Here is a 22,718-nt window from a genome sequence, read left to right on the forward strand (position 1 = left end):
GTAGTGGCAATGTTCCTATAATAGTGGAAAATGTGCCTATAATAGTGGAATTTTATTTACCGCCCTTGGTAACGCTTGCAGTGTGCATGGCAGCTGGTGGATAACAACGTAGGCTTGTTTAAATGCTAGGGTTTGTTATGAATTTCTTAAGTAATTGCACCGTTTTGGTCTACTCAAAAGGAATTTGTAATTTCTGCACCAACATCTTAAATTTTAACTATATACGTTAGATAAAACTGTTCACAAATATACATTTAACAATCGAAAATTGATATTCTATCGAAATCATTCTAAAATCCGCCAAAATTATGAAATGTTTCGAGTTTCCACTATTACTGGTACACCCACAACCACTGGTACATCTACCCTACGTCTTTTTGAAAAAGCACCCGAATTTTAGCGGTAAATTTTATGGACAAACGAGAAGGAGAGCTATGAGAAACCTCGTTTCGCCTATACTATGTAAGTTTTTCATAGTCCATGTAGTTTTATTGTTGAACAATTTGAACTATTTTTAAAAATTACCGGCTGAGTACCCGACTTTACTCAGGCTTGTTTAGGAGCTTGACAAAAGGGGGCCCTAACAAGGGTAGAAGGTGATAATTCTTAAAAGCCTGGACGGTTATTTTCATTAAACTTGGCACGCATGTTTTTTGACATAAAGGAATCAGCACCGGTAGGTTGACAAAAGGGAGGGGTCCCTAACAAGAGAGGATGCCCAAATAAGTAAAAGGGGTTGCGTTTCTCTTGCATTTAAACTGATTGCACTTGTGCAAGTGACTGCGAGAAAAGAGGGGGGGGGGGAGGGTTCCACCGAGAAGGGATATATTTAAAAACCTTTGTTTCGTTTTCGTTATAGGAATTTTGATGGAGCAAACCGGTGCATGATTATCTGCGTAATAGAAGGGGAAGCTAACTGAGAATGAGCGGACAGGGGGGATAAGGAACGTGAATATGAATGTATGTTCCGCCATAACTCCGGAAAGTCTGGATTCATGTTTTTGACATAAAAGAATCACCGCACGGGGTTAACAAAAAAGGGAGGCGGTCTCTTATAAAGGGGGGAGAGAAGATTCAAATGGGTAAAGGGGTGCGTTTCTCTTGCATTAAGAACGATAGCAGTTATACAAATGCCTGGATTTCTGAAAGGGGGAATAGGGTAGCCATTAACGAGGAGGAGGTTCAAAAAAGGCTTTGTGTCGATTTATAGAAATTACCGAGAAGAAGACAGATTTATGCAAGGCTAGGAGACAACAGGAGGGGAACTCACAGATGGAGTAGACACATTCAAATGAAGATAAAAGGTTTTGTTTCTTGCATTATGGCGAATTTTCGTTACAATAACAGATGTACAAGACTTAGAGACAAAGGGGTCCCGAGTAAGATCGGGCAATCAGATAGTGTATATATAAAAGCCTCCAGAAGGTCTTGACTGTTCTCCTCCAAACCTGGCACACATATTCCTTGACATAAAAGAATCAGCGCTGGGGAGTTGTCAAAAAAGGGGTAGTTCCTAACAAGGGAGGGAGCGCCATAATGTGCGTTTCTCTTGCGTTTAGAATGATAGCAGTTGTACAAGTGGGTGGAGGACAAGAGGGTATTATTAAAAGGGGGAAAACGTGGCCATTGAGGTTCTTTGCCTGATGCCTTTGTTGATGCCAAACATCATATCGATGCTAAGTAACATTGCCTTGCGATGTCTCATGGAAAATGCCCATATGACGCCATAGAAGACACGATTAGCCGTCTTGCCAATATGGCTCGTTCATTTGAACAAATTGGGTTGACCGTGGGACATTTATAACTGCCAAAAGTTTAGTATCGACAAAAGATGTTGGATAATTTAGAAAAAACATTTTTTTGCTATTTTTCTTTGCATTCTCTACCTGAGTAGGAAAACTACTTTCAAATTTTTCAAATGTAATAACTAGTTTTTTTTATTACACGATTATTAAGATATATTTTGAACAAGTCGTTTCACTGGAATGGAATTGTATCACAGTAGGTACTTTTAGCCTACAGCCTCTTTTGAAACGAAATGGCAACACCAGGTTATACCTTGCATCTCTCGTCGGGCAACTAAATCCCGCCAGCGCAAAAATGGAAAAATTGTGTAGGAAAAGCCGGCCGCGCATACTGTTTGCCATTTGGGGGAAACAGCTCAGTGTTTCACGCTACGGTTTCATTCGTCGAACTAGAGCTGGATAATTCCAGCGAGCGATCCGACCGACCGCAGTGCACTTTGCGGTTCCGACCGAGCGAGCGAGCGACCGAGCTCCATCCATTCAACCCACCAGAAGTGCTGCTGGCGCACGTTTCCATCCTACGCTCGTGCGAACGCTTCGCAGTCTGCGGTTTCGTTTCCTCATCAATGATACAAACAAAGTGGGTTCTCGTAAATTTTCTGGGGCTTCAAGTGGCCGTTTCAGTAGCGAGCGGACCATCGCTCTGAAACATTCAATTCAATTGCCCTTTTGTCGAAAAAGATAATAATTCTATTCGTGCATGTACAAATTGGTCGTTTAATGAACAGAACAAACGCGCTCATATGGTTTTTATTTTGTTTCCACTTACAGAATCCAGCTACAGCGGCGGCGAGACCTGCTCTACCAGAGGAAGCAGCACTTGTGAAGAGGAACTACAGCAACGTGCGATACAGGAACATCCACTTGATAATATTCTAGCTCAACCAAGGGAGACACAAGTGGTAAAGGTAACCGGTGCTGGTAGCGATCAAGTGGATTGTCCAAAACAGTTTACAAAACCCGTTGATGCGCTTGAAACCCTGATCAAACAAACTACCGATGGGACCTTCAGCAGGATTGAAGGTTTAGAGCTGGTAAAGCGGCAGGATAGAGATTTTAATAATAATAACAACAACAAGAACAACGATAGTCGCGTCATGATGATGGTAGCCAAGTATGAATCACAACGGGGAAAGGCGGTGGAGGGCACCCGAGTGGATGATACTGAAACAAGTGATTTCGAAACGGCTAGTGTGAGCAGTAGCAGCTTGGGAAGTTTGCGTAGTAGTTCCGCTTTCAGTGAAGGAAGTCGGGATGTGATGAGTGTAGAAAATTTTGGAAAGCCTGAACTAACGAATGGAGTGACACAAGCGGAATGTCATCGAGTTAAAGCAGGAACATCTACTATGATTACGATAAACATTATTAATAAGACTGCAGACAACGGCTGTGATAGAACGTCGCTAGGAACAAATCCACAAACGAAGGCTGTGCATGTGCAGGTTCCCGAAGAAAGTGAAACAGAACCAACGACGGCGAGCAGTGTAGATGACATGTCTTCCAAGAGTGAACCGGTGGAGGAGCAGCAGAAGTTTGATGCTGCCGAAGTATTTAGTGACCAGTCACTTTACGACACTCTTCAATTTCAAACGGCAGAAAGTCAAGATTTTTTAGACTGTGGAGATGATGTGGTATCATCTAACTCCGGCTATGATGAAAGCAGCACAGAAGACAGTGACATCAGCGTTCAAGTGCCAAAACAAACGCAGCACTCAAAGGTCATCAATCAGGAAGTTATCGATAGCGATAGCGCACCAATGATTAATATTATCCAAGAAGTGACCCCAAATATGCAGGTCACATCCACCGTAATACTGAACAAAGCTAAAATCAAAGAGCACCGCAAAGCTCGCGCTGCCGATAAAAAGCAGAAGCAAAAAAAGGAAAAGAAAAAAATGGATAATTCCATCTTTAATCGTCAAAAGATAATTGACGACAATTTCTGTAATGAGATCCTCGATTCAACCATTCACTTTGATCGATTGTATGGTTTGAATCGCAAAACGGCTGTCGAAACTCCAATTGAAGTGTTGAGTGATTCCGCGATACAGCCTTCATCGGCTGGCGATGAGTCGTTCGATTCCTCGCTATCTTTCGGAAAGCTGGAAGGCAAACCACGCTACTCCGGACGACCGGTCGGGCGGTTGATGGCCAGGCGACTGAAGAAGCTAGATAAACCACCCAAGCAGAACAAATCGGAAGGACTTTCAGATTCATCGGCATCAAATTATGCGAATGGACCAAAGAAACCACCACGCACGTTTGCATCGCAAAGCAAATCCCGAATTGGATGGGTTTTGGAGAAAAAAGAGTCCTCGTCGGGGAAGCAGTCAAGCTCGGAGAAGCCTAGCTGTCCAAAGCTTGAAGATCTCGACTCCGATCCGGATTTGGCTGGATGGAATTTCAGTAAAAAAGAAAAATCTCATGAAATGGGATGGACGGTGCCGAAAGAACGTACCAACAATTCGGCAATTCCTCCCCACATCTACAGCATGCTTCACTATTCAGACGATGAAACTAAAAAGCGACTGATCAAATCATCCAAGTCAAAAGCAGCACCGCAGGCTTCGTTTAGCAAACATCAATTGGAGCAAGCCCTGTTAGGGCCAAAACTGGACATCGATACGGTGGACAGTGGCTGTTCGGAAGCTGCACCGGTGCAGCGAAAATCTTCTTCAAATTTAGAATTTGAAGCTTTTGTTGCTAATTCAAAAATTAAAAGCACACCGCATAAACACAAACAGCAACAGGTCAGCAGACGAACCGATTTGTTTTTAAAATCGGAGCGCAAACAAAACTTTGAAGATAGGCGTCGAACTACCGGTAATATTTCAGATCGAGAACAAGAGTTCGCTCATTTTTTAGATAATGGTAGGCGAAGTGATCACGATCCGAATCAAGAGATCTTCTGTCGCAAATGTACGGAAAAATCTCAGAGCAAAAAATCCTTCCGTAAGGCAGCTGTACGAAGAACTAAATCGTTCTTCGAAGCATCTAAAAAGAAAATTCATCTACAAGGTTTGAAAAAGAAAGCCAAGAAAGATCACTTTGAGACCCCGAAAAAGTGTGAACTAGGCTCCAATCTGAACAAAGAAAATTCTGTTAAAAAGCAATTGCACAAACATCTCGGTTACACACCGGACCATCTACGCTGTGGATCCTGCCCAAAACAATCCGGAATGGTACATAACAATCTGACTCCAGAGATAAAATCAGCACCCGCTAGAATTAACGAGCGGCATCCTTCGAATCGCCTTCCAACGAGAACGGTTCTCAATTTTTCCGGACCCGATATGGTAGATTCCGTAGACGGTGACGGAGCTGAAACCCAAAAGAAGCAAAAGTCTCACGAAATAAAATTTCTGAAGACTCTGAAGAATCTCAAAATTTCCCCAAAGAAAATTTTTAAATCGCACGATGAATCGGGCAAACATCAGTGCACGAGTACGTCCTCTCCCCGTCAATATGGGAACTTTCAGTCGTATGACGATTTGAACTTGGACAACGTCGCACAGATGGGTGATTTCCTTAACAACGTTCGCCGGGCGGTGGAAGTAGAACGTCAGACCACTTGCCGGGATGAGGCTTTCGTTAGAGAAGCTGCGTCAATTTCACGAAATCGACGCATTTCTACCAGCAGCGAACTGCTGGATAGTTCGGCTATGGAGCGTCTCCGGCGGCTACGAGCAACAGTCGATTCACCTCCGGAGGAACCGATTTACCAAGAAATCTCTCCGAAAAATAACAAGACTATCATCAATGAGTTCATCAGTGGAGAATCGTCTGGAAATCATCGTTATCTGATGGTCAATAATAATCCAAACGTGTTATATGCCACGGTCAACAAAACCGCTAAGAATCTTATTAAAACCAAGTCATCTAACAACGTTTGCGAGGATCAACCACAACCGATTAGTGTGAAAAAACTGAACTCCGAACCACCAACTTCTCCGTGTCCACAGCAATCAAATGCTTCGATTGAAACTCAATCAAATTCTGCCACTGGCAGAAGACTGCGACGTTCCTTGTTCCGTACTCCTACTGCATGCGATGATACTGTTGGTGGTGGTGCTGCTCCCACTCGATCCGGTTTCGCCGATGAAGACAATGATATCTCGGTTTTACAGGAGGACGACGACGACGACCACCGCAAGGACCAGCACCTTTGCACGGACAACGGTAACCGACAACGACAAGGGGTGGTGGTAGATGAAGTGGTAGTTATCAGACAACACGTGGGAAAGATGGGAACCAGTCCGAACGAACGTTGCACTACTGACAGCGCGGGAATGAGGGATGACGACGACGCATATCGGCTTTTCAGCGGTGACATTCATCGTACCAACAGTGGAACAATGATACGGCAAGGAGTTGCGACAACCCGCGAAGAGGTTTTTGAGATGTTGAGGAGCGGAACAACAACCGTTGGGCGGGCACCGCTGGGATCCATCGATACAGATGATGAGGTGAGTCTTTGTGTTTAGTATGTTAAAGTGTAAATGATGTAAATGTCGTACAACGTATAATTGAACCGTGTCTTAAAAAAAGTTTCTCGATAATTTTTTTAACTCGTTCAATATCCAATCAAATTACAGAGAGGTCGCCAGACACATGACACACTTTTACTATATACCGTGAAAGTACCAGTCGCCGCGCATGTTTAAGTCGCATATTTTCATCAATTTCATCAAATGGAGATCAAAACTCTTAATTCTATTTATACAGTTCTGTTGTCGCAACAAAACGACATGCATTCATTTGCGTGTATTAATCTCAATTTGCAAATATCGATGAAAATATCACCTAGTGCGCGGCGACTGGTGTTTTCACGGTATTTTCCACGTAGCAACATGTGATGTGTATTTTGTAGCCTCGTCTGTGAAACGCTTAAATCCGTGTTCACGCGTAAAAGTAGTCACTAAGACTATTACCGATAAGACTGCAGGTATTTTTTCTTCAACCTCTTTTGGTATTATAATTCCACCAAATATGGACAGGTAGAATAATCCTTCTTTGTCTTTAGTATCTAGCGATGCATTTTTGAAGCCGCGTTTTCGGGTAGGAAAAATCCAAAACTAACCTATAGGTTAGGTAGTCAAATTGGAATTACTCACACCTTGAATGAAAATAAGCTTAACGTTTTTTTTTTCCACACCCTTTCCCCATGCTTTTACAGATCGAATCTCTGCAGAAGTACGAAGACAGAGGCCTGGACGAGCTGCGAAAGTCACTGCGAGATAACATATCCATCTCGGAGATTGGAACCAACGACACGGAATCGGAAGCTTTCGTCACCGGTTACGATACAGTGGACTTTTTCGGAGCTATTACACCCGCTCGGCGAAACAACCTGGAGGCTGGCAGCGATAGACGAGCGATGGATTCAACGATCGACACGGATAACATTTCCGAGCTTATGAGTGCTCACGATTACTCGATTTCAAACATTTCGCCGGTAAATAGTTCTCCCTCGTCGGCGAAGGTGCGGCTTAACAGTAGCGACGTGTATCGCAATCTAAAGGATAAGCTAAGAAATTCGTTTCGTAAGAGCAAGAATTTTATTAAAAACGAGCAGCGCAAAATTGTAAATTACTTCGACGAGAAACCGGTGAAGCCGGAAGAATCTGGAAATAGGGTGGTGTTCAATTTGGATGAGTACTGCAAGAAATATGGTGATGATGCCGATGCGGAGGAAATCTATCAATCACTAAGCAATGCAGGTTCACTGATAGAGTTGAGTAATCAATTCCTGGCGGAACTAGTTAACCAAATCAAAACACAAACCGATATCAGGAAACAGTTGAAGCAAGCGTTAGCCATTTGCCGGAACACACGGGAGTTCGAATGTTCCTCTGAACTAATCGAGGCCGAAAGATTGATGCTTTTGTCGACCCTGAAGGAAAATGCAGCTCGCAATGAACTAAGCAAAATTGATTACAATGCGAATGGGAAAATTCTGAACGATGGCAAAAAAGTGGGCATCGTTGCGCTGAACCATTTTGAATTTCCACTCAAAGAAACCGCCGTTAACGATATGCTGTTCAACTATTTCTATGTGGTGGTGTGTTCCTACAAGAACCAGGTAAAGGCCACGCTGGCCAAAGAGCGCTACAAAGATCGGGTCTACTTTCGCAACTGTGAGATCGAGTTTCATGATTTGGACGCCGAGTACGAAATCCGGGTGGAAGTTTTTGTGTTGCGACTTCGCAAGAACGCACGGAACTTTAGCTTCGAGAGCAAATACCATCTGAACAAGGTAAGTAAGCAACAATTTTTATTTTATTTTGTTTACTAATTTTCATTTGTTATTTTCAGGAATCTAAAAATTTCCTTGGCTCTTGCCCAAGTCCGCCAAAGTTGCGCAGTCCGGCTAAGCTGCTTTCAAGTCGCTCGAATTCCCCAAAAAATTTTGACTTTGATAACGAGTTTTCGCGCTTTAAGTCGCAGGGTTTCATAACATTGACCTCCTTCAGTTTACTGCCGGGCAACAGTACCCTACAGATGGAAGGCAACGAGCAGCTGTTGGAAAACTGTCGCCATTCGCCGTACTATTCTGCTTCCAGTAACTTCCAGCGAATGGTTCGCCGTCAGGGTGATCACAACATCTATCTGATGGAGGATTTCAAGTATCTTAAGCTGGACTCGATGGTGTACAACTCGAATCTTCTCGGTAGCATCGGAATGAGCGTCAAAAGTGAGGTTTTATTTGTCAACTCTGACATCGATGGGTTTATCAATGTGGGTCAAAGTCGCACGGGAACCGTCGATTGGAGCCGAAAGTGGTGCAAACTGAACGGATTTGTTCTGGAGTTTTGGAACTATCCGCAGGAGTGTCAAGAAAAGGTAAGTTACTTAACCATTAACTTCTCTTTTGTGTTGATACCGCATAGGAAAAATGTGATTGTATACCATTTCCTCGAAAACATTCTTCAAAAACCCATTCCTCAGAAAATAGCATAGGACACTGGCAGCTCGCCGCACAAGCCATCCCTATTTAGGTGGATGCATTTTCCTAGGTTTACCGATTAGTAGGGGTTATCCCTTAATTGAGTTCAAACGAGCGATTGCGAGTAAGGACTGCATATACCCAATAATTGCTAAACTACTGAATTACTCCATAAATACTAAATTACTACTTTGCGATAGTTTAACTGATTTTTGGAAAACGGATAATAGTTTTTGCTGATTCTTTTATATCAAAAAAATACGTGTGCCAAATTTGATAAGGAACTGTTCATGCGTTCCGGTGTTATGACGGAATAAACATTCATACTCTCACGTTCCTCGTCCCCTCTGTTGGGTCCTTCCCAGTCAGTTCCCCCTCCTGTCACGTAGCCATGCATCTATGCATCGGTCTAAAAATCCCTATAACGGAAGCGTAACAAGCTATTTTTTTTTCCTATATTCCTCCTCGGTTCCATCTCCATAACTTCTTATTTGACAATCTTTTCAAATTTTCATTCATTCATTCCTCATGTAGTTTGTAAAGTCTCACCGTTCTTGAGTAATCGAAAAAAAAACAAATCGTGTAAAAAAAGACTTTAGTGTAATGATTCTTGGGAATGGTGCACTCTGGGAAATAATTTTCTGGGGTATGGAATTCTAGGGAATGGTATGCAATCGAAAACTATTGATTAAATCACAGAAAATATTTATTAAAAAACAACAGTAAGAACCTACGGCTTAGGTTAGTGTGGTCAGTGTGGCGATTTTACCAAGAAACAATTTTCATGTTTTAGCTCCCGACTCTCCAGATCGATCTGACTAAGTGTATTAACGATGGGGTGGAGCTGGCCGATCGGACCAGCTGCTCACGCCCGCGCACTTTTCGGCTAGACATCTTTGCCAAAGGCACCGGTAGCTGCAGTAGCAGTGGCATTAGTAGCTATAAGGATACTGATTCCCACCAGCACAACCGAAACAGTGACAGTCATCATTCCCAGCAGGCACAACAGCAACAACAGCAGCAGTCATTATGTGATAACACCAAAACCTACCTACTATCGGTCGATACGCCCAATGAGCTCAAAACCTGGCTCAATGAGCTTAATCGTGTTGTTAAGTTTTTGAAAGAATGGAAAATTTAAATTAGCATTAAAGATAAAGAGGAAATTCGGTGCAATAATGTTTGTAAGAAGCAGCTTTCGTCAACTAATTTTAGTTGTTAGTTTAGTCATCATAGGAATAGCAAAACTAGCTGTAGTGAAACGAATCTCGAAAAACTGTGCGTGTAAAATATGCCAGGTGCCTTTTTCTCCTAACAACAGATTTCAATAATCATCGGTGAATCCGTTAGGTTTTAGAACGTGTGACGCAGTGAAGCCACGTAGTACCACGTATGCGTAGTAGTTATTTTATTACACTTTATTTTTTAGTTCAGATGCATTCCCAATCGCGTAAAACATTAGCACATTCCACTGAAAGATACATTTCAAATAACCACAACCGCAACCAAGTGCCTCTATATCTACTTAATTATCTCACTTTTTAGCAAAACAGTATACAAACACTCTTAATGAGTTTCGTTTCGATTTAAACAAAAAACTGACACGCAATTTTCGTTACTAATCCCATAGCGAATCGAAATGATCTCAATGTTATATTTTGCTAGAGGATAAGATTTTAAATCAAACATTTTTATCTTTCATAATTGTACTACTTGTAATGGTTTTAGAGTAAAATCTGCCAATATCCGTAGATGTTTGAGCTCTCTTTTTGGTTTGAATAAATGATGTAAAATTTTCTGTTACAGAAAGTTGAAAATTTTCAGTAATTCTTCGAAGGTCAATCAAATAAAACACTAGTTTAAGTACTACGTATAAATGTTTATTATACATTGCTGCAGCAGTGCTGCTGCAGCGCTCTACAATACTATGATATCTTATTTTTTCTGTTGATGCTTGGTTACACGTTTACTGTTCCGAACACTACAATACGATCCATTATAACGTGTCTCGGTAGAAGTTTCCAATCGTCTAACGCTGCTGTTGTTTAACTCGTTAGATAGATTAACCATGGGATAACATAAGCCAATAACATAGTACGGGTTTTTAACTCGCTAAATTAGACTATATATTTTAGCACTAAACGCAAATACTGAGATAATGATGACCCCCAAAACGTTCTACAGTGCAAAGGAAAATGATAATAAACGGCTGGAAGTTACGTGATTACAGCACTGGTGCAATAGTATTTGATGGTATTTTCTGCCATTCATCATTCCCTATAAGTTTCAATTCTTCGAGATAACTTGGTTAGTTGAATATTATGTTCCTTAGACATCTTCATACAAATAAGATATATTCATTTTTTTTATAACTTTATGCTGTTGGTTCACATCATCATATGGTCTTATTAAAATTGGCTATCTTTTTTCTCGTACTACTGAAAATTTCTGAATCTTATAATAACTCAAATTTCCATATTTTGTTGGGACCAATCTCCGTCACGTACATGGCCGACCCATTGGGACAGAACGCGATCGAGTGCGGATTTTCAAACTTGCCCCAGTGATCGATGATGGTCTCCGATCGGGGATCGATGGTAAATCCCCGTACCGGGATCATATCCGCCGTCGGGCCATTAATCGCGTAAACCAAATCACCGTAAGCGGCAACATCATACACATGACCCAAATCCGGCTCCTGTATCGTTGCTGCCTGCGTTCCCTCGCCAAAGGATGATCTTAGACCGGCCCTGAAAAGTTATGATTTTCATCAAAAATGAATTTATGAATTGTTAGATTGATCTCACTTTGGACAAACAACGCGCATGTTCTCCCGGTCCGCAATGCAGATCAAATCCAAATGCTCCAACAGTGTCAGTCCATGGGGAACCTGTAGGGACAGAAATTCCGGTGGCTGCGGTATCATCCTGATCAGACGCCCAGCGGCATTGAATTTCAGTATCCGACTGTTGCAGTATCCATCGGCGATAAACACTTCCCCGGTGGAGGCAACGGCGGTTGCCGTCGGTTTGCACAGATGATTCCGAGACGAACCGGGCTCGAACCGTCGACCGATGGTAATACTCGGATAATCGTGACCGGGCATAAATTTAAACGCCTGATGCAGGGCCACATCGGTCAACCACATGTTCCCGTTACGGTCGATCGTCATACCGTGCGGCATGTAGAATATTCCGCCACCGCTCTCGTCGATCACCTCACCCGTGGCAGCACTCAGCGTCAAGATGGTGCTATCCTCGATGGGACCGTCCGCAATCTGCTGAAAGTGGTTGGTGTCGTTGAAGCTTCTGCAAGATCAATAGATAAGTCAAATTTTTTTTCACTTCATCAAGCCTCAATTGACTTACTCGGCGGTCCAAACGCGACGACCACGGTGGAAGATTACTGGATTGCCGTCCCGATTGATCGATACGGCGGTAACCTGGCCGAACTCGTGGCTAACCATGGGCCAGTTTTCCACGGCACGCGGCTTCGGCGGACTGTCCAGATGGGACGTATCCACCGGTTTCATTGGCTGGGATGGCTGGAGAAAAAAAGAAATTAGTGAATTTCATTTACTTTTGCAAGTGGTCTATATATTCCCAACGACCAATAAGAGTTTTACTGTAGTCTTATTGTGGTTTTCATGACAGCATTTGGATGTAAATTTGGCAGCCAAGAAGCGTGCTGGGCGTTTGTACGCGCAAGTTTTTACGAAATCAACGGATGTAAAAGGATTTTAAGTAACTTCCCGGTCAAAAATTTTCCATTGCAACCGGGCGTGGCGATGTGTCAGGCAAAAATAAGTTCAAGTTTGTTGATAAATTCGCTAATAAGGCCATGATCCGGCAAGGAATATGTAACTATGGACTGACGACTGAGCCTTTCATCATTTTCTCAACAATGACATCAAGTATGTACATGTAAGAATGCTTGAAGAAACGGATTTTGCCATTCATTCATAAACATGAGGGTGACGTTATATTCTGTCCTGATGTAGCTACTGTAAAGTGGTGCTAGAGTGGTATGCAGCTTATGATGTCGATTTCGTACCAAAAGAGATAAACCCTCCAAATTGTTCGGAGTTTCAACCCATTAAAAATTTTGGACAATTGTCAAATAACGACTTCGGCGAAGCGAGGGGACAGTGAGCAATGCTAAAGAAATGCGTTCAAAGAACAACTCAACTTCAACTTGCAGGGTATTGTGGCATCCTGGTATTTATAGCATATTAGAGAATTTGCCTTGAATGTGTAATGTGTATTAATGACGTGGGATGCGCGATGCCTAAGTCAGTTTGTGTTAGATGGTGAACCGCAGGACACCACAGGTATGGTGAGTTCTGTTAACAAAAAACGCGGGCAACTCAACTATGGTTTGCTAAAAATAAACTGAATAAAAATACTACAATACAGTCATTTATGAGTTTTGCCTTTCTACTATATAAATATATAGTATAAAGGTATAGAAATCACTTGGAAAACCGGAAATGGAAAGAAGGTCCTGCGGGCCGAATGTTATATACCATTCGACTCAGTTTCGAAAACTGAGCATTTTCTGTGTGTGTATGTATGTGTGTGTGTGTGTGTGTGTGTGTGTGTGTGTGTGTATGTGACGCTTTTAATCTCACTCACTTTTCTCGGAGATGGCTGGACCGATTTTAATGTTCTTAGTGTCAAATGAAAGCTCTAGGTGTCCCATTGGTCGCTATTGAATTTCATACTGATCGGACTTTTAGTTCAAAAGTTATGTATAAAAATACGAAAAATATGGGACTTCATTATCTCATAGATCCCTTAACCGATTTGAACAAAATTGATTGCATATGAAAGAGGAGCCTTTCAAACCCTCAACTTCCAAATTTCATGACGATTGGACTTGTAGTTTGAAAGTTACATAAAGAAATGTGAAAAAATAGTATTTAAAACATATTTATGTAACATATAAGCATTAATTTAATGAAAAACATCACACATTTTATGATTATTTGAAAATTACTGCTGAGATCTATCAAACGAAACCGAGTTATTTAAAATCGGACGCTTCATTCAAAAGTTATTCAAACTTTAACACTTGAGCACCGTATATTAAACCGTTAAAACGTGTGAAATCAAAACATCAATCAAATGTTGATTGTATTCAATGTATGTATGTATGTATGTATGTATGTATGTATGTATGTATGTATGTATGTATGTATGTATGTATGTATGCATGTATGTATGTATGTATGTATGTATGTATGTATGTGTGTGTATGTATGTATGTATGTGTGTGTATGTATGTATGTATGTGTGTGTATGTATATATGTATGTATGTGATGACAATTTGCAATTTTAAAATTTGCAATGAAATTCAAGAAAAGTGAGAATTATGTCAATTGTCTGAAGTTTTTGAAGCCTCTTAGTGGAATACGAACTCTGAAATTAAAGAAAAGGAAAAACTTTTACCGACTAAATTCCACTATTTAATATTTATTCGCGACAGATACGTATACGCTTTGAAATAAGACACTGATGAAGCCTGCACGTCGTAGGTGAACTACGTATCTGTTGCAAATAAATATTAAATAGTGGGATTCAATCGAAAAGTTTTTTCTTTTCTTTGATTTCAGATTTCAATTGTCATTTTCTTCACTTGCTGTTACTCACAATTGTACAAGAAAAGCAAAAAGCGAAGAAAAGCAATTTATTTAAGCATGTAGGTATAGGGGTGTATAGAATCAAAAATACTAGTGAGTTGATTTTTCCAAATAAATTTGTACAAACTCCAAACAAATTCTGCGCATCAATAGATGCTCTTTTCAATCAATAGATACTAGAGCTTAGAAATGTTATATGAAAAATAGGAAGTAAACGTTGCACGGTAGAAATTTTGTAAGATTTGTTTTCGTTATTGATATTTTAAAGGACAGATGTCTTATGTCATGTATCATGTTTTAATAAATAAATCAAAAAAAGACAAGCAATGTGAATCATATCGATCGTATTTCCCATTCTCAAGTATGTTTATGGCGCAGCTTTGGCACTATTTTTCGACCTCATCTTGTTTTCCTAACCCTCTAACATTGTAAAAACGATGCGATCAAGCTAATGACTATCTTTTCATGAAAGTACATTCAAAAGAAGCTTAAGTTTTGATTTTCATGCAAAAATAATTATCTGAAGGAGCGCTAGCTAAGAAATAGTTCCATTTCTCGTTTTCATATCTAATGCTCTATTCAGTAATTTTTTTCTAATTCAGATATATTGCAAACTTGAAGCCAAGCAAACCAATAGTAAAATTTTGAGATCAATCATTTTGTTGTAGATATCCTTTTTTTCAAAAGCGAAATATAATAATAATTTTTCTGAACTCTTGTTTTTCAAAGATGCTAACTTTTGAATGCATGGTATTAATATCAAAATATCAAAAAATCTGCTATGAACAAATACTTCATATTGTCAATTCAAAACAAGTTTCGTATGTGGCTCTGAAGCCCGAAAGTTAAGGCCGTTTGTAGACCCGTTAGAGGGTTAATTTCTAATTTTCGATACATATTCATTCAAGTCTATAAAAATTATCTTTTGTGTTTACATTATTTTTCTATAAATATTATAAAACTAAATAAGGTGTTCATCAAGTAACATAAATGACGCTTACATGTATTTACGCACCCAAGAAAAGAAAATATAATTATTCTACACAATACGTTGTGAATTTTACTGGCAAATAAGGATTTTGAGGAATACGGAACGGATATTTAAAAATATAGTCTAATATAACATCTATACATCTACAATTAAGTTCCTGAGAAATTAAATAATGATTATTGTGGCAGTAGAAAGGCTAGGTCACGCCGCTAGGTGGATTAATTCGGGTTTTTCTGTGACACTTCAGTCTCGAGTTATAGATTGTTCTATGCGTCCTACTTTACTTTTAGTCAGGCCTTGATGAACAAATTAACAGAACTACTAAAATGTGGTGGTGAACCCCTGGCGTTCCGAACAGATGCAAACAAATTGCAGGATCAAACGAAACTCATCAATGAGCAGAGTTTCAAATCTTTCACGAATTTTTGGACGGTAAAGTCCGCAGCCGAAGTCGGCGATTTGGTCTTTGGCATGGCAGGCGTTGGTGAAGACAACGCACAATGTGGCATCATCCGTCGACCAACCGTAAAGCTCGCTGTTATCGATGTTTGTCGGGCGGACTTGGGTAAAACCAAGCCTGGCAAGGCGCACAACTCTCCGTCTTACCGACAGGAGAATGTCGCAATCGTAACAGCTCGCTAGCGAAATGAACGTAAATTTTCTAATCTATCAAAGGGTTATGATTACATTTATGCTTTTCACTATTATAAATGATAATCGGATTATGTTGATACTTAGGATGGATATTGATGTCCTCACTTGCTTCCGCTTGTTTGAATTGAACTAGGGAACATTGACAATGTTACTTCACTATAGTTACCAACCACCAACAATAACTTGTAGTCTGTGTTTTTACCAAACCTAGATAATATGCTCTCAAGGACAAAGTGCACTGACTGAAATTCATTACCATGCTGCTTGCACTTCTGAGTTTACATTACTTTCTAGAATGAAAGGACGTACCAAAAATATTTTCGGAACCGCTTTATTTTAAAAAAAAGGTGGCCGCAGATAATTTTAATTTTGTTTAAACCAACCAGCTGTTTATTCACTTACCGGTTCTTCTGCCACCTCGTTGAACACGTCCTCATATGCTCGTTCCATGATCATCTCCCGAAGGCGGCGGAAAAAGCTGTTGTTTAGCAGTTCTGCCTCCCGCGGATTCGACGCCGGTAGTAATCCATGGTTGGGAGCGGACCTAACGCCGCTTCCCAAACAGAGAAGCACCAAAATCACCAAACAGCTGCCATTCTCCAAACGCACGGCTCGATACATTCTGATGAGCCTTGCTCACTTTCACACTCCGCTTAAAGGGTGCTGCTTTTCACTGAATAAGTTGATAGAAAGGAATAAGAAATTATTACAATGTTGAAACGGCTTGAAAATATGTACGGTTTATTTATGGCTATCGGCTATGTACGTACAACGCCGTAAAGTAGCAGGAAAAATTATTTTTCCAGTTGAGATAGGCCCGCTGTCCGTGACAGTGATAAGCAACGCGTCATTGGAGATCGATAATTTATGACGACGTCGGCGGTTCAATCCCCAGCGGACCATATGTTCCCGAACTTTACCATGTTTTTCACTTAACTTTATCACCAACAAAAATTTCTATCGATGAAAAAATACCACCTGCTACAACATACTTACAAGCACACAAAAAACCCAAAGTGAAAATCAATCCTGTTCAGGTGTTACCCAATTTTCCATCTTTGTTCCACGATGGCGCGGTATTCCGACTGGCAATAGGTTTACACGTCCGTTCTTCGCTACTGCGTTGCGATAATGACACCCGAGCAGGGAAAACTAAAGTTACTATTGCTATACAATAAACGGCACCTGCACTAAAATTGTTTTTCCTGCTGGTCGCTAGTAACTTTAAGACACGGACTTCTGCTTGCCTGCTCTAGTAGCACGGAAAAGCTTTCCTGCGTATGAATAATGCTACCGATTTGAGCACTGTATTTTGATATAAAGGGTAAAAGCTCCACTGTATGGAAGTGAGCAGTATTTTGCTTTCAAACGGAGAAAATCACTAAAGCGCATGTCCTTCAACAAAGACAAAGCTAAGAAAAATTCGACAAAAAACCGCACTCTATATTATTCAGTGGATTTTCCGGTTAGGCACAGTTTGCGGCTTCTGGTCTGATCATTCAAATGCAAACATCGTATACGTATCCGCTCTGAAAAAACATTGTAGTCAAACCATGAGCGTATTGCATTTATTTTTGGTTATTTTTATGTTTTTTTTATTGATTGAATGTCCCGAATTGAATTGAATGAAGCGAGGTTACATTATTATAATCGAACCCTATACGATTAGATCCTTGAATTGTAAATCATCACATAGTAAAACAATTAAATTTTAAATTCAATTGTAGGGATGTAATTTACATTAACAATTTTTCAATACACTTTAGTACACTTGTTTTAATTGTTAGGTTAATTTTTTTCCTGTTGAATATAGTGAAAATTACGCCTGCAGTTTTAAATTTGATAAAGTGTAAAGTGAACGGTATTTTTTAAATAACTAATCAACCAGAAATCAAACTTATTAAAATTGATAAACCAGGACTTGAAAGGCCGTCAGCTGAAACAGTCGCCAGCTTAATCTGTGATTCATTTGAAAAATTTCGTCTCAAATATTAAACATCGTGCTTGAATGAATGTAACAGAATTTCGTTTCAATGAATATTAAGTTTGGAGTGAAAAATTGGACCAATTTCAGTCCATCTCCCCCTGTGATCTCTTGAGACATAATGGGCCGAGGTCAGGTCCGGTCGGAAAATCGCATTCTCCTTCGCGCGGTATTTCTTAATGCAGGTTTCATCTTCCGGCAGTCACTTTGTGTTGTATAGCTCTCCGTTCACCGCAAACCCAGAAGAAAAAACCGCGGCCAGGACATTCCCTTCTCACTGGTTGTCAGCTAAAGCAGGACCTTTTCCGGGAACTTGATGTGGAAGATATAATTGACGTCATGGCTTACCTCCTCCCGATCAACCACTCGTAAAATTCCTTTGAGTTCTGTATGCAAAAATCTTTGCGTTTAGTTTTCAACTCTATCGATACCGATAATACTGATGCTGATTCTATAGATTTCGTATAAAGATGTTAATATTTGAACATTATTAGGTCGAAGTGTATGCTACAATTCGAAACACGTGCAACAATCTCTAACTTGTGGTTTTTCCATAACTACCTAATTTTGATAGATTTAGTGCTACTTTGATACATTGTCCATTAAGTTTTTAATCAAGCTGTAGCATTTTCACTGATTAGTTTTGAAATAGCGATATAGATCTGGGAAGCTTCCAGCGTTTTGCATAGTCAACATTCAATAAATAATTTGTAAATGTACTCAAAAGAATGTTTTGATTCTATAACTTAGAAAAAATTGAGAGTATTTAGAGCACATAAACTAACTAACTAAGAATCCATCTTCTAAAGAAACGCGAGTACGAGGAGCACGTGCTCGCCGGCGCAGAGAAGCGATACGCCAGCAACGATACACGGAGTTTTTAAAACGGTGAGATGCAGGAATTTTGCCATGCCTGTGATGTGCAATGATAGTGCTGGCAACCTGCTTACTGACAAAACGGCGGTATCAGCCAGGTGGAAGGAGCACTTCCAGATACTGTTGAACGGAGAGGTAAATGCGGAGATCAGCAGGGACAGGATAGGAATTGTAAGCGATGGTCAAGCTGTGGAGCCACCAACACAGGAAGAGGTTAAAAGGCAATAAGTGAGCTGAGAAACGGTAAGGCTGCTGGGAATGACGGTATCCCGGCTGAACTTTTGAAAGCGGGGAGCGAGCGGCCTTACGAAGCAATCCATCATTGTTAGGATCTGGGAGGAAGAACAAATGCCGGAGGAGTGGTTGGATGGCCTCATTTGCCCAATTTTCAAAAAGGGACATCGACTGGAGTGTAAAAACTATCGAGGATTTACATTGCTCAATTCTGCCTACAAGATGCCTTCCCGTATCTTGTTCTGCAGGCTGAGACCGTTAGCGGAGTCCTTCGTTGGCGAGTACCAAGCTGGTTTTCGTGAGGGTCGCTTCACGACGCATCAGATGTTTACCCTGCGTCAGTTGCTGGACAAGTTCCGAAAGTACAACTTGCAGACACACCATCTGTTTGTGGACTTTAAAGCGGTGTACGATTCAGTCAAACGAAATGAGCTGCGCCAGATAATGCTAGAACATGGTTTTCCGACGAAACTAGTTACGCTGATTCGTGCGACGCTGGACGGGTCCAAATCATATGTTAGAATAGCGGCGAGACCTCAGCTGCTTTCGTGACGTTGGATGGACTGGAGCAAGGGGATGCACTCTCTAACATGCTATTCAACATTGCCTTGGAAGGTGCATTACGAAGGGCAAACGTGGAAAGGAATGGAACTATCATCACGAATTCTCATATGCTTCTTGGTTTTGTGGTTGACGTCGATATCATCGGAATCAACCGTAGAGCAGTGGAAAAGGCCTTCAGGTCTTTTAAAAGGGAAGCGGCGAGATTGGGACTTACCATTAACACCGTCAAAACGATGTTCATGGTTGCTGGTAGGGAATGTGGGAGCCCAAGTGGTGTTGGTGCCGAGGTGGAGTTAGATGGGGAACGATATGAAGTAGTGGAGGAATTTATATACCTTGGTACACTCGTGACATGTGACAACGATGTAAGCCGCGAAGTGAACCGACGAGTTGCAGCTGCGAATCGGGCTTTCTACGGATTACGTAGCCAGCTGAAGTCCCGTAGTTTGCAAATTCGCACAAAACTGGTGCTCTACAGAACACTAATCCTCCCGGTGGCCCATTACGGACACGAATCATGGACGCTAAAGGAAGCTGATCGGCGAGTGCTTGGGGTTTTTGAGCGTAAAATTCTGCGATCTAGACTTGGTGGCAAAATGGAAAATGGAGTATGGCGCAGACGCATGGATCACGAGCTGTACCAAGTATACAAATATGCTGATATAGTGAAGGTAGTGCAATGTGGCAGGCTGCAGTGGGCTGGACACGCAGCCAGAATGCCCGACGAAAGAGTAAGCAAAACTATTGTCTGCAGAGAACCAGGAAGAGGCCATAGACTTCGAGGCAGACCCCGCAGCCGGTGGGTGTGTGCTGTCGAAGACGATGCATGTTCAGCTGGTGTTCGTGGGGATTGGAAAAAGGCAGCTCAGGACCGACGGTACTGGAGGACCATAATTCGTACGGCGCAGGATCGCTAACGGATCGTTGCCACTAATGTAAAGTAAGTAAACGAACTAACTTCTTCTGCCGTGCAATAAAGCAAAAAAAATAAACGTTTTATCGTAAACTCAGCGCAGGAGAAAAGATATCATTCGCTGAGTATTTACGTCTTCCAAACCCTCTGTTTACAGTCCAGTAAGTAGCAGGAAAACAGTTGATCAACTTCATCAACTTCAGTTGATATTTCTTGAATCATTGCTCAGAAAGACCAAAGCATGCACTGAATTTGTGGATTTAAATCGTGTGCTTTTGAGCCTTAATCCATAACTTAAAGCAAACCACAAGAAAACACCATGGTAGCCTGATGACAAAGGAAGCACTGGGAAAAATGATATGCAATCTGTGAAAAATAATTCACTGTCCATCATGAGATGGACCTCCAAAATCGAACGACAGCTTCTCTACATAAACGTGGTGAGTACTTCGTCGCAGTGTGACAGGGAACTCCGTCGAACTGGCGTTGAAGGACTCTCTGTCTGGTAACCTGATTGTCAAGCATAGCTTTATGCTGAACTATAAGTTCGGCTAGGCTCGCATACGACAGGTGACCGAGGAGCGATTAGGGGATTCTGCGCCAGGAGCGACGATGGTACGTGTGGGGAAACGAACCACCCGTCGCAACCACCTGCTTTAGGCACGCCGGCAACGATTGTGTAGGTTCGCACGGTTCCGTCGCAAGGGGAATCTGCATCAACCACCAACCAATGTCAGCACGTCCGCGATGGTTGCGAAGGTTCGTAAGGTTTCCCGAAAGGGAGCTCTGCATCAACCGCCAACCACTCGCACAACTCAGAACCGAACAGAAAAGCGCCAGTCGTAATTCGGCTCCAGTCGACTGCAGCCATCGAAGCCCTCTGATTTAGAGTAGCAGGTAAATCAAGAAGGCGTTCACGCCACTGGCAGCCGTCCGCCAGCTTCCGAGTCTAAGGACTCTGCCAAGGACGGCAAACCAGTAACATAGCGGGCAGTCTTCGCTGCATGCAAGCGAACCTTAATCATGCCAAGGGCGCTTCCAATATCCTTGGTCGGAGTTTCGTAAACCAGCAGCTAACAGCTGCCTTCATTCAAGAACCTTGGGTTCACGGCACACGAATTCTCGGCCTAGGAAACAATGGTAAGTTAATCTACTCTATTACGCAGTCCAAACCGAGGAGTGCAATTCTGATAAGAAACGAAATACAGTTTTTTTCTATTATAGAACTCATTCAACGCGATGTCGTCGCTGTCAACTACAGGGAATCGGGAGCTGCTCGTGGCGTCCGCATACTTTCCGGGAGACAAGGGCGATATACCGCCACCCGAGGTTGCCGCTCTCGTGCGGTACTGCAGGGCCATCAATGTGCCGTTCCTAATCGGCTGCGATGCCAACGTCCACCACACGATTTGGGGCAGCACGGATGCAAATAACAGGGGTGAGTACCTACTTGAATACCTAACTACTAACAATGTCAATGTACGAAATGTAGGTACCCACTTTTGTTAATGCCATCAGAGATGAGGTCCTAGACCTTACTCTGTGTAGCACCTCTTTAGCTGAGAAGGTCAAAAACTGGCATGTCTCTAATGAACCTAGTTTATCAGACCAGCGGCATATCGTTTTTTACCTTTGTTATAGTATATAACAAAGGTTTAGAAATTGGTCGAAAAACACAAAACTGATCCGAGGCCCGGAGGGCCGAATCACATATACCAATCGATAGAGCTCGACGAACTGAGCAATGTCTGTGTGTGTGTATGTGTGTGTGTATGTGTGTGTATGTGTGTGTGTGTGTGTATGTGTGTGTGTGCAGCTCATTTTCTATCGCCTGTTTCTCGGATATGGCTGAACCGATTTATGCGTTATTAGTCTCATTTGAAAGGTATTATTGCCTAGTATATCACTATTGAATTGCTTCGTGGTCCGATGTTTCGTTTAAAAGTTATAAGCAAAAATGTGAAAACTACGTGACACGGTTTTCTCAGGAACCACACAACCGATTTCAATGATCTTAGTACCAAATGAAAGCTCTTCCTAAATTATAAAATTTTTCGGGAAGTTTTATTGAAAACAAATAAGTAGTTTAAAAGTTATGCTTAAAAACGT

General features: G+C 41.5%; 2 protein-coding genes across 2 annotated transcripts in view; one reads left to right on the forward strand and one right to left on the reverse strand.

Annotated features, from left to right (window-relative positions):
• Window positions 1–10,582, forward strand: part of LOC128733377 (uncharacterized) — a 43,748-nt gene extending 33,166 nt beyond the window's left edge. Inside the window, exons 3-6 of the mRNA XM_053826928.1 lie at window positions 2,577–6,271; window positions 6,982–8,061; window positions 8,121–8,648; window positions 9,545–10,582. Of these exons, the coding sequence (XP_053682903.1) occupies window positions 2,577–6,271; window positions 6,982–8,061; window positions 8,121–8,648; window positions 9,545–9,892 (5,651 nt within the window). The 3' untranslated portion in view covers window positions 9,893–10,582. The remainder of the gene's footprint in view (window positions 1–2,576; window positions 6,272–6,981; window positions 8,062–8,120; window positions 8,649–9,544) is intronic.
• Window positions 10,583–10,672: 90 nt separating this feature from the next.
• On the reverse strand, window positions 10,673–17,167 carry LOC128736290 (peptidyl-alpha-hydroxyglycine alpha-amidating lyase 2). The gene is made up of 5 exons (XM_053830765.1): window positions 17,035–17,167; window positions 16,441–16,711; window positions 12,120–12,295; window positions 11,559–12,059; window positions 10,673–11,501 (listed from the first exon to the last, which is right to left on the reverse strand). The coding sequence occupies exons 2-5, from the start codon at window positions 16,657–16,659 to the stop codon at window positions 11,207–11,209; spliced, it is 1,191 nt and encodes a 396-aa protein (XP_053686740.1). The 5' UTR covers window positions 16,660–16,711; window positions 17,035–17,167; the 3' UTR covers window positions 10,673–11,206.
• Window positions 17,168–22,718: the final 5,551 nt, after the last annotated feature.

The sequence above is a fragment of the Sabethes cyaneus genome, chromosome 2 (genome assembly GCF_943734655.1).
Source record: "Sabethes cyaneus chromosome 2, idSabCyanKW18_F2, whole genome shotgun sequence".
In the NCBI taxonomy this organism is placed as follows: domain Eukaryota; kingdom Metazoa; phylum Arthropoda; class Insecta; order Diptera; family Culicidae; genus Sabethes; species Sabethes cyaneus.

Bases quoted from the DNA above. Each gene is read 5' to 3' on its own strand.
- LOC128736290 (XM_053830765.1), bottom strand. From the start codon at position 16,659: ATGTATCGAGCCGTGCGTTTGGAGAATGGCAGCTGTTTGGTGATTTTG. The intron at 12,060-12,119 runs GTAAGTCAATTG...TTGATCTTGCAG, and splicing joins CGTCGCGTTTGGACCGCCGA to AAGCTTCAACGACACCAACC. The intron at 11,502-11,558 runs GTGAGATCAATC...ATAACTTTTCAG, and splicing joins ATGCGCGTTGTTTGTCCAAA to GGCCGGTCTAAGATCATCCT.